The sequence below is a fragment of the Acomys minous genome (assembly GCF_964271855.1).
Source record: "Acomys minous genome assembly, chromosome: 3".
Lineage (NCBI taxonomy): Eukaryota > Metazoa > Chordata > Mammalia > Rodentia > Muridae > Acomys > Acomys minous.
In genome coordinates this window covers 84,870,663-84,883,141 of record NC_140485.1, presented here as the reverse complement: position 1 = coordinate 84,883,141, position 12,479 = coordinate 84,870,663, and the positions used below count along the sequence as shown (strand labels likewise).

Genomic DNA, 12,479 nt, shown 5'->3' with positions numbered 1-12,479 from the left:
AGCACCAAGCCAGTGTCAGTGGTGAAGCGGGCCCCAGCAGCTGCAAAGGCAGTTCCACCATTGCGCATGACCACTGGGCATCCAGCGGTCCCCCCAGAATAAATGGAGTCTTAGACCGTCATGGTGGAGGAATGGCAAGCACATGAGTGAGCACCCAACACACCAGCCAGCCTTTATTTATAAACCGTAGGCAGTGGGGAGGTGAATGTGTCTGATTCATGTGCCAGCATACTTAACCTACACACGGTGGCACAGTCGCTCATTTGCCTACAGTAACACCGGGTCCTATCACACAAGAAGGAGAAAACCGTACTTAACTATCCTATAGGTGCGGGAATAACTTTTTATTTTTGGTGGGTAGGGTTCGAGACAGTGTTTCTCTGTGTAGCCTTGGCTGTCCTGGACTCACTTTGTAGACCAGCCTGGCCTAGAATTTATAGAGATCTGGCTGCCTCTGTCTCCTGAGTGCTGGGATTAAAGTTGATAACTTCTAAGTGTGATTATTTGCTGGAGGCTAAGATCTCCTCAGCGTAGGGTGGGGTACTTCCAGGAATTCCCTGTGCTGGCCAAGCAAGTTCCTTATGGTTGGGCCTGTAATCTTCCTTGAGGGGTTGTCGATCCAGAACAAAGGAGGCGGGCCAAGTGCAAGTGGTACGCGTTAGCAAGAGAGATTTATTAGCAATACAAAAACAGCTACAGCAAAAGGCGGCATACGGCTCCAAGGCCAAGCCACCAATACCATTCCATCTCACTCTTAAAACTATCTTAATTCTAATAGGAGTAGCATTTAGCGTCTTATAATATCAGTGTTCTAGGAGCTTATACCATTAGGGTATACGACCTGATACCGCGACGTTCCATTGAACAGGTTCGCTGCTGCGACTCGATTCAGTTGAGGATGTCTCTTGTTGTCGTCTGACAGCGTGTCTGTCTGCTCCGTCCGGGGAGAGCGCCTCGTCGTCTGACAGCATTTCAGGCAGTCATGGTGACGTCGAGGTGACTGGCTGCTTCTTCTCAGGGTTTTTATACTTAACCTTATCATCTCTAATTCACACATCTAGTCTTCTGCGTCACTCTTATCACCAACTTGCAGTCGTGGCTGCTCTTAGGTCAGAATTTACTACTAAGGTTTTATCTATCACTCACACATATGGTCACACGTCAGCTTTTGGACTGTCAGCTGCTTTCTACACTGGGCTTTGAATCAAGCCCTTACATGTTTATTACAGGGGTATGATACATTCCTTACCAGACCAGGTGGACCGAGAACTCCGCTGAGAAAAGCTAGTCCACTGACATAGACCTAGCACAAATGACTATCCAGAGAAGGCAGTCTTCAACCTTATCCAGCAGAGTCCCACAACCTAGTATATAGTAATCTGTAGGTTTCATATGTGTAAACAAGTGGTTGTTAGACAAAATGAAAAAAGGATTTTTAAAAACACCTAAAAGGACACTTAGCGGAAAATGCAAAATCAAGGGAAACATTTGAGAAGAAAAGGAACAACTCAACAAATGTTAAGCCACACTAAGTTCTTGAGTAGCTGAGAGCAGAGAGATAAACTGCCTCACCCCTCTGGATGGTTTCGCTAAAGAGATCCCAAGTGAGCATACTAGGCTGCTTCTCTGAGGCTGAGGGAGAAGTGCAGCTCCCATAGCCGCAGGGACCTCTGTAGAGGAAGGTGGTGAGGAGGGCTACAGCACTCCTCAGAAAGTTTGCTTTTAAATTTGAGTAACAGGCAGTGAGCCAGGAGATCAGATAGATCCCTTTTGTAAGTTAGTGTGGGATAAAGGTCAAGTGAGTAATCCAGGCGTAAAGGTGAACTATTTCCCTGCTTCTAGGGATCAAGCCCAGGCCCTTGAACAAACTAGTCAAGCAGTCTGCCACTTAGTTGCACCTTCAGCCCTTGATTCATTCATTTGGTGGGTTTTTTTTTATTACTATTCACTACCTTTATTTTATTTTTAATAATTATTTGAGACACACACACACACCCACACCCAGAGAGAGAGAGAGAGAGAGAGAGAGAGAGAGAGAGAGAGAGAGAGAGAGAGACATATATGTCCCAGCCCTCGGGGTCTTTAATGGAGGGGGCAAACAAGTGGGGGGACAGGAGACATAAAGAAATGAGGGCAAGTCTGGATTCTGATCAAGCCCCGTTTATTGAAACTTTTCACAGAGTTTTTATAGGCACTGGGGCATGGGTATTTGCGTAAGCGAGGGTTGCTATGGATACCTAACTCTGGAATGCTCCAGCAGGTAGGTATCTACCTTTACAGCTGCTATAATTGCAGAGAGAAAAATTCCAGGAAAGTCGTGAAGGATCTGGTTAGTCAGGAAAAAGCTCCCGGAACTGCTGCTCACAGGCAGCTGGCCTTTAATCTGATCTTATCAGTAGTCCCACTGGAAAAGGAGTAGCTCGGGGGTCTAGAATGACCAGCCCCCACAATAAACCACAACAGGTGTGTCTAACTGCCGACCTACGACAAGGTCAGTTGGTTTCTGGTGAATGGCAGACTGCTGGAGAAATAGGAAACTAGGCTCTGACAAGATGGCTGAACATTGGCTATGTAGCCGGTCCCCTATACGTGCCCAGCTTTTTTGTTTGTTTGTTTTTGTTTTTCGAGACAGAGTTTCTCTGTGTAGCCTTGGATGTCTTGGACTTGCTTTGTAGACCAGGCTGGCCTCGAACTCAGCGATCCACCTGCCTCTGCCTCCCTGAGTGCTGGATCTCTTATAGGATGAAAAAAACAAGGAAGAAAACATTTATACTGTGTAGCATGCAGCCTCTATGTTTAAGAGGGAGGGCTTTATAGCATGTGTGTTTATATAGGAGAACTCTGGAATCAGTAGTTAATAAAAAATGGTTACTTCTGGGCCCAGGGGTGATAGGATTTATGGTGACAAGTTAACAGTCAGGTCTGTCATGTGTTGGTATTCTAGGTTACGCAGGGCTGTAGATAGAAGGAAGAACTGCAGGATGTGTTTAGGCCTTGCTGGCAGCAGGACATCAGCCTCTCAGGGACTGAATGCTGGCAACTTCTAGCAAGAAGTGCCTGCTTTTTATTGTTGTACAAAAGCCACTTTAGCAAGTCCAAAACCTCTCCTCTGATCTAGGGGCTGTCTTGAAGGAACCATTACCTAAGCAGTTTTCAGCCATATGAGACTTACTGGTTTGACAGGTATATCCAGACTAAATTATGCGAAGGCTTAGAATCCTTCAAAAAAACAACCAGATAAAAATCTCAGATATTACTGACAAAGGGCTACTTCAAATGCCATCTCTCTGGAATTCATGCCAGATACAATGGCTTTGCTAAAATTTGCTATGGTTATGATTTGTTTTTAAGGCCATGTAAGCATACAGTCTTGAAAAAGTGTAAATTATTTAAAAACAAAATGAGCAAGTATGACGACTGTGTAGACAATATATACAGGGCAGGGAAAGACGGGGGTGGGGGTGGGGGAGGCTGTGCGGAGAGAGAGTGTGTGTGTGAGTGTGTTCAGGGCAGAAGGAACACTGAGACAAATTCGTGCTGTGAGCCCCCAGAATGACTTAGAACTTTGACTTTCCTGCCCCCACCACCCGAGTGCAGGAGTTACAGGCATGGCTAGAGTATAATTTTATATGTATTAGGAAACACCAGCTGTGTACCCAGTCAGCACAGGAAACGAGCTGCATGTGGCCTTGGGTGACACCAGTAGGAACCATTCACATGGTCCCATGTGCTTCCAGATGGTCTAGGAATTCTCCAGCAGGCAGCTTGTACATATCACCAACTGTATACTAGGGAGAGCGTGGGCTAGTTTGGTATGGCCTGCTATCCATTTTCAACTGTAGAGCCCAACTTTATAAAAATAGGGCATTGAGCTTTAAAAAGCGTAGTGCTGCTGTACCAGAATGTTATTATTTGCTTGTTTAGCATCATGTGATGGGAGGTGAGTTTTATTTTTCATTTCATGTTGTTGTTGTTGTTTTTTTTTTTACAACTTCCTATCTTTTGCATTTATATGCTGTTTTCCCTGAAAGATTCTTGTAGAAAATTGCAGCCTCTTGTCCTGTTGGGTTGACTGTGTTTGGTGAGGTTTTTTTATTATGTTTTATTAGTAGCAAGGGTCTCATGCTGGCCTTGAACTCTCCCTCTGGGTAGCCAAAGATGTTCATGAACTTGTATGTGTGTGCATGTAGGTACACATGCCCATTATGTACTTATATGTGGAAGCCAGAGGCCAGCGTCAGGTGTCTTTTTCAATTGTTCTCCATCATGTATGTGTGTGGGGGAGGGGGCAGACACCTGTGTCATGCATGCCTGTGGAAATCAGAGGACAGCCAGTGGGAGTCGGTTCTCTCCTTCCACCATGTGTTTTCCTGCGATTGAACTGAAGTACTCAGGTTGGTGGCATGAACCTTTACCCACTGTAAAGGTATTTTCTTGAGTTAGTCTCAATAAATATGGAGCTCATGGGTTGTGGCAGGCTAACTCTAGGGATAGTTAACTCTAGGGAATCCTCCTGTCTCTACATTTCCAGTGATGGGATTAAAGATGTGTGCTATCTACCATACCAGTTTACACTTTGCTGCGGATTGTACTCATGGTTTTATGTATTTGAGGCAAGCGCTCAATCCCTAGTTTCTTTTTTTGTTTGTTTGTTTTTTTGTTTTGTTTTGGTGTTTCAAGACAGGGTTTCTCTGTGTAGCCTTGGCTGTCCTGGACTCGCTTTGTAGACCAGGCTGGCCTCGAACTCACAGCGATCCACCTGCCTCTGCCTCCCGAGTGCTGAATCCCTAGTTACTTGTTTCATCAGTTCTTTTATTATTCTTTTAATTTTATATGTATGAGTGTTTACCCATGTGTATGTATATACACCACATGCATACCCACTACTACCCTTGGAGGCCAGGAGAAGGTGTTGGAGCCCATATAACTGGAGTTGTGGGTGGTTGGGAGCTGCCATGTGGGTGCTGGGAATTGAATCTGGAACCTGGAAGATGCTAGTGAGTGTTGTTGTTTTTGAGACAAGGTTTTTCTGTGTAGCCTTGGCTATCCTGAACTCACTTTGTAGACCAGGCTGGCCTCAAACTCACAGTGATTTGCCTGCCTCTGCCTCTCGGGTGCTGGAATTACAGGCCTGTGCTACCACACCCGGCTTAGTGAGTATTCTTAACTGATGAGCCAATGCTGGGTCCAAGGATAGCTCTCCACAGCTCATGGGAGAATATTGACTTTTTGGTTTTATAAATATTCTTTTGTTGTTCTGAAATCCAGTATTATTGCTTTGTTGCCCGGTGTGCTTTTGAAATTTTACTGTCTCAGACTCCTTACGTTCACTAGTGTGGCCAGCTTGGTATTGTCAGTCTTTCTTATTCTTTGCTAGTCATACAGTGAAAACCCAAGCATAGTTGCTCACGCTTATAATCCCGTGTACAGGAGATGAGAGGCAGAAAAAAATGGCTCCATCCTGGTCAGCATAAGGAATTTTAGATCAGTTAGGGAGAGCTGCACAGTAAGACTGTCTCAAACAACTACAACAATAACACAGTAAAAATGGAACTTAGTTATTTAAATGCATTTTCACATCATCTTTACAAAGTACCTGTGTTTGGGTAACAAAAAAAAGTCACAATATCCTCTATCCTATGAGAACAAACTCCTAGTCTATACCTTATAATTTTGTTACTTGTTTTGTTTTGTTTGTTTGAGACAAGGTATTATTCTGTATCTCAGGCTGGCTTGAAAGTCTCTCTGTAGTTTAGGTTGACCTTGAACTTCTGGGACTCCCCCCTACTCCAGCCTCCCAAGTCCTGGGATTACAGGCATGAACCTATATATTTTTAAAATAACTTAAATAAAAACACAAGTACAGTAATTTCAAGAGCTGTTTCAGTGATCTTAGACTGGCCTTGATGGGAAGGGCCAGGATGTACAATTCACCCTGGCTACTAGGCCTTCCTTGTGCACAAGGGAAAGGAACTTTTTTGCTCCATTCTCAGCACAAGGCATGGGATTCTCAAGTGGGTGAAAATGCATATGCTCATATTCTAAAGCTGCTTTTTGTATCTAATGCTTCACTGACAAGTATTACATCTACAGCATGTAAGCTGTTTGTTGTTTGTTTTTTGAGACAGGGTTTCTCTGTATAGCCTTAGCTGTCCTGGACTCCCTTTGTGGACCAGGCTGGCCGACTCACAGAGATCCACCTGCCTCTGCCTCCTGAGTGCCACCACACCCAGCTAAAGTTAAATTTTTATTTGTAAAGATAATTGAAGTGTCAGCCATGGTATTCACTACCTGATGCCTCTTAGGTTTTTGAAAAGTGTAAATGAATGAAAAAATCAAGTAAAGAAACAGGACTTTACATTTCTTCTCATCACAGTATAAAATATTATTCTCAGTGTTCTGGGTGTTTTGGGAAGGAAGAATCCAAGAACTGGAAGGATAGATCAGTCAGTAAAGTGCTTGCCTTTCAAACGCGAGAACCCACAAAAACAGCTGAGTGTGAGGGTACACATTTGTGATTCTGGCACTGGGAAGATGGCTGGTAGCTCAGGAGCCAGTGTAGCCTGAAAGTGCCATGCCAGTGAGACCAGAGAGAGGCCTTGTCTCAAACCAACAACCCAGAAAGGTGGGTAGGACCTGAGGGGTAACATGTGAGATTGTTCTCTGACTCACAGGCATAGCCTTGCACATGTCCACAGATCTGTACCCACATATACACGAACACGCGTGGAACAAGAGGCCAAAATCCTGACTGCCTGCTTGAAGATGACTTTTTACTTTGAAAATCCCAACAATAGTGTTCAGACTATTAAGTGAAAAATAAATGTTGCTAATTGAAAGCTTTCTTACTTACCAATACTTGCCAGCCGGAAAGAGTAGAAATATAAACTCCTGCCGCCTTTTCAACACCCCTCAACAAGTCCTCCTCCCGTCATCATGTGTGCCCCCCTCTTTTGTAACCTAGTCTAGTTAGTTCTGGATGCTGGAATACTAACTGAGCTTATAGGCTCAATTGTGTGCAGTTAACATGGCCGAGGTGTGTTACAGTAAATGTATCAGTTCAGCCCACGAAGCCAATAACTGACACAGAGACACTGAACCGTACTTTAAAGTTGCAAGCACTAAGCCAGGCAGAATCTAAACTGATACAAATCTACTCATAAACTAACATAATCTACTCTAACCCGCATAACATACATTTATCCCAAGCACTTGCCACTATGATCCTCGGAAACTTCTCTCTCCCTGCCAACTTTTCCTCTTTTCCTCTCAACTGTCAATCTTGGCTCCGCCCCCTCTCCAGGAAATCCCGTCTTCCACTTCCTGTCCTTCTGCCCAGCTTATTGGCTAAACAGCGCTTTATTGACAGTTGTTACATCCACTCAAGACATTCCTCCACAGCAGTGCATTCATGAGTACAGTGGCCTTAGAAAGTAGGGTTCTCTGTAGTGTCACATGACTTTCAGAACAGAAAAAGTAATCAGATTATCAGGTTAGTTTATTGTTTCAGGTTACCAGAACCTACTTGTATCTTTTGCTGCTTAGTTTAACAGCTTCAAGCTCTGACAGCACAGGAGGAAGTGTGCGGTTCCCAATACTTTTTTCTTAGCTTTCCTGATTTCCAATGTTTTTAGTATATTTGGAAGTTATGATTCAAATATGTTACCTTTTTGAATAAATAAACTCAGTGTTCTGGTAGATGAGGATTGTGGTTCCACTCTGTTCTATGAAATAGGAATCTAGTGTGTCTGTTGTATGAAATTATCATGGTTTCTGTCCCAACCTGAGCAACTTCTGAAAGCCTGATGCCACCAAATCCTATGCCTCCTTTGCCCATATGCTGATTCAAGGTGTGCTGACTCAATTCCCTGGAGTCCTCCTGTTCTCTAGCTTTCGAACGTTATTGATGCCTCTCCTTTTACAGTTATGTATTTAAATTTTTTTTACTCGTATTTTAGTGGAAGGAACAGTTAAACCTATCATCTGTAGATTTGTATGTAAAAATTTTCAGGCAGGCGGTGGTGGTGCACGCCTTTAATCCCAGCACTCGGGAGGCAGAGACAGGTGGATCCCTGTGAGTTCAAGGCCAGCCTGGTCTACAAAGTGAGTCCAGGACAGCCAAGGCTACACAGAGAAACCCTGTCCCGAAAAACAAACAAACAAACCAATAATAATAATAATTCTGTTCAAGTGATTTTTAAAGTTATGGGGTGTGTGTGTGTATGTGTGTGTGTGTGTGTGTGTGTGTGTGTGTGTGAACTTTGAGTGTTGTTCCTTAGGATTTGTAACAGGGCTTTGCATTGGCCTGAAGCACTCAGATTAGGTAAGGCTGGCCCTTGGGATCTGCATGGCTCACCAGCACTAGATTATAAGTGTCACTATATCCTGTGTTTTTGTTTTTGTTTTGCCTTTTAGTTTTTGATTTTTCGAGACAGGGTTTCTCTTGTAGTCCAGGCTGGCCTCGAACTCACAGAGATCCACCTGCCTCTGCCCTGAGTGCTGGGATTGAAGACGTGCACCACCAAGCCTGGCTACATTTTGTCTTTTTGATGTGAGTTTTGAGGATCAAACTTAGGGCCCCTTCTTGTACAGCAAGCATTTTACCACAAGGATATCTGTTTGAATGTACCATCTTATGGTGTTTTTCACTTAATAGTATATCAAGAATTTATTTTTGCATCCAAAATTACTTGTGTAAACCTGGTGGTGGTGGCACACACCTTTAATCCCAACACTGTGGGTGGAGGAGGGGCATATGAATTTCTATAAGTTCAAGACCATCTTGTTTTACAGAGTGAATTCCAGGGCAGCCAAGACTACACAGCAAAACCCTGTCCCAAAAAGAAAAAAGAAAAAAAATTTACCTGGGTAAAACTAATTTTCTTTTTTAAAAAATAGCATGTGGAAATCAGTGTTTCCCCAACACTTGTTAGGTTTTTATAATTATGAAAGTGACTATTTCTGTTGTTAAAAATACCAGATAATATAGGACAGTGTAAAGTAGAAAACAAAAAGCTACAAAATCACTATACTGGGCAACCATTACCCTTCTGGTTGCATTTCCTGCTTTAATCTGTGTTCAGACATGCACAATTTGCATTTGGTTTGGTTTTGGAAAGGGTCTCACAGTGTAGCCTGGGGTGTCCTTGAACTAGAGATCTTTCTGCCCCAGCTTCCCCAGAACGTACTGGATTATCAGTATGTACCACTGTACCCAGCTCTGCACATGATTTATGAATTGTAACTTAACCACTGTATGCTGTATTTGGGACCGAGTCTTCACATAGGGATGGCATTGTTTTTAATGTTTATACAGCTTGTGTCTTCCTTGTTTGACCCTGGCCTCCCTATGTACTACTTGGTTGCCATAATGCTGTGTGACTGCACGATCCAAAGGAATGATCTGATGTGGCCAAGGGGGCCACCTGTGTGCTGTACTCAAGAGGCTTGCCCACTCCTGGTCGCTCTGTGTAGGGTTTTCTCCTGCATGGCCTTGACCTGCCCCTTACTGTGTTTTGACACATATGAGGAAGGGTGTACAGGTCCTGATCCAGACTGCTTATGCAGAAGCCAAAAAAGGGAATTAAATGCAGCCTGGAGATGACACAGGAGTGTTAGCATGCCTTCACAAACCCCACTGTTGCCCTCGAGGACGGAGTGACCATTGAAGGGGCAGGTGGAACCGATGGCCATCCATGATGACATCAGGGGAGTTTTTAAAGAATAATGACTGCTTTTCTTGGTCAAGACACTCTATGATATATACCCAGCATCTTCATAATACATGAGTTCATCATTTATTTAATCAGCTTCCTACAGATCTGGCTTTTCTCAGTGCTTCTTGCTATTATTAGCAATTTTCTAGTGTTCAATCTGTTCCTTTTTCAAAAAGTGCCTTGTTACTTTGGGTAATTTGAGATTTGGTGAGTCAGAGATGAATATTTACAATTTTGACACTGTTGCCAAGGTGACCTGTGACAGAGTTATAACAGTTTTACCTTTTGCCTGGAATGTTTAAATGGACCACTCCCCTTTCACCTTCATTAGCTATTATTAAGATTAAATAGCTTTTTATGGACGAAAATGAAATTTTATGTGATACTTTTCTTTGATATATATGCTGTATAATATTTATCTCACTTGAGTCTTGCAAATTTTTATAGACTATTACTTTCCTTGAAAATATTTTGCTGATGCTAGAGCTAGAAGTGTATATATGCTTAAGTGCTGGCCTAGGTCTAGGTCCTGGGTTTGATGCCCAGCACCACCCAAACAAAGTTGTTGTCCCCCTGAATTTGTTTTTCCATTTAATCAGAAGAGTCTTGATAAACACTGTAGACTTCTGCCTTTGTTAAGTTATGAATTTCTTGAGCATCAAAATACTAGAAACTGATAACATTGTCAACAACATTATAGATGATAGAAAAGACATATAAATTATTATATATTTAACTATTTCCTTACAGACTGTGGAGGGGAAAGAAAGAGCAGATTAGCCTGGAGTCCCAGGAAGACTGCAGAAGTGTCAGTGAGACAGACCTGGCTGAGGACAGGGCTGGAGGCTTCAGGTGGGGAAACACACTGTGTGTGTGAGGCACTGCAGGATCTGGAGGGTTGAGAGTGAATGCTGAGGTGGGAGCATTAGCAGGGGTCCCATGCAGTGCCCAGCAGGGCACCTTTGTTGCCAGGTTGCAGAGGGTTGCAGAGGGGCTTGTAGCCAGAGACCAGAGTGTTGGTCTCCAAAGTGGGTCTGGCACATGGTCACTATGCCTAAGAAGGAGCTGTAAGGCCTTCTGACTATATTGATAGTTAAAAATTAACCCACCTAAACATAAGACAAATCATATTTGTATATAATTTAGCAACCATGTATATAACAAAGTATATACCATGTATGTAACCTTTTTTGAAAGTTACTCATATGTGTGGATAATGAAAAGTGATTGCCAGGCATGGTAGTTCTTTTTCCTACTGCTGTAAATAAAATACTCTGAAAAAAGTAACTTAGCTGACAAAAAGGTTTATTCTGACCCACAGCTCAAGGGTACACTCCATCATGTTGGGGAATTCAAGGCAGCAGATGCTTGAAATAGCTGGTCACATTGCCTCTCCAGTCTGGACGCAGGGAGTCAGGAATACGTGCTGCTGCTCAGTTCCCTTTTTCCACTCACACAGTCCAGGTTTCCATGGGGATGGTGCCAGCAACAGGGAGTTGGCCTTTTAGTTTGCTTTCTAGTGCTATGTTAAACACCATGAGCTAAAGCAAAAAGGTTTGTTTTGTTGTATTTCTCTCACATTTCCTCCATCACTGAGGGAAGTCAGGGAAGGAACCTGGAGGCAAGAACTGAACAGAGACCATGGAGGAATGCTTCTTATGGCATTCTTGTTCCTTACAGCATGCTTTATTTGCTCTCTTATACAACCCAGAATCACTTGCTATGGGACGGTACCATTCACAGTGGACTGGACCCTCTCGTGTCAATCATTAATCAAGAAAATGCCCCCACAGATTTACATATAGGCAATCTGATAAAGGCATCTTCTCAATTAAGGTTCCCTCTTCTTTGTGGGAACTCTAGTTTGTGACAGAAGCTAACCAGCACAGTTGGTCTTCCCACCCCCATCATGGCAGTCCCCCACAGACATACTAAAGACACAATTCTACATTCCATCAAGTTGACACTACCAGAATAGCACAAGCCTACCATCCCTGCATTTTGGAGGTGGAACTAGGGGGAGTCACACATTCAAGGCTTGCCTGGCAAAGCAAAGGCAAAGCAAAAAGAGGAAGGGTTTGGGGACTATGAGTGTGGCTCATGGTAAAATGTTTTGCCTAGTATGTGTGAGGCCTTGGATTCCATCCCTGGCAATGTTATTAGCTGATAATTTTGTGTGGTGCAGGGAAGATGGCTAGTCTGAACAAAAAATGTTGCTGGTCTGAATTGAGAAGTAGTATTGATGACTAAAAGTAAAAGGATTGAAGCTGGCGCCAGAAAACTTGGTGCAGATTGCAAATGAAGAAAAGCAAGGAGGGAACTATCAAAATACTGTCAGGTACCCAAGTGATGTTTGCACGATGGAAATTGTGGGGCAGAGCAGGTCTTAGAAGGGAGAAAGGAGCAAGAATGTTAGCTTTGAGTTGCCATGAAAACTCCAGATGGAGTCCTAAAGAGAAGACAGGTATGGAAACACAAATAGTGCTAGGTTTTACTGAAGAGCCAAGTCCACTGAGGCATGTCGTTTATCCCTGCTGCATGCCAGCTGTTTTTATTGTAGTCACCGAGGGTCCAGGCCATTGCCCCACCACAGCGCTATACATACTTTCTTCTCCATCTTCTGCCATGTGCAACTCACTTGCCACCCCTGATCTTGAAAGTGGAAGAGTATAGTATGCTATTCTTCCAAGATCATCCTTCCATGAACCCCTACAGGGAACAGCTCTGGCCATTGCCTGGCGGTTCTCCAGAAGACCCGCTGGT

General features: G+C 43.5%; 1 protein-coding gene across 3 annotated transcripts in view; it reads left to right on the top strand.

Moving 5' to 3' along the window:
- The window catches only part of ABHD12 (abhydrolase domain containing 12, lysophospholipase), a 66,452-nt gene that overhangs the window by 17,940 nt on the left and 36,033 nt on the right, over positions 1-12,479 (top strand). The window contains exons 1-2 of one of the 3 annotated variants that reach the window (XM_084774896.1): positions 8,741-8,868; positions 10,467-10,568. The exons of 1 other annotated variant lie outside the window; for it this stretch is intronic. In XM_084774896.1, coding sequence (XP_084631022.1) covers positions 8,756-8,868; positions 10,467-10,568 — 215 coding nt within the window. In that variant the 5' untranslated portion in view covers positions 8,741-8,755. Of the gene's footprint in view, positions 1-8,740; positions 8,869-10,466; positions 10,569-12,479 lie in introns of those variants that run through there. One more of the 3 variants, XM_084774895.1, reaches the window with a different exon arrangement.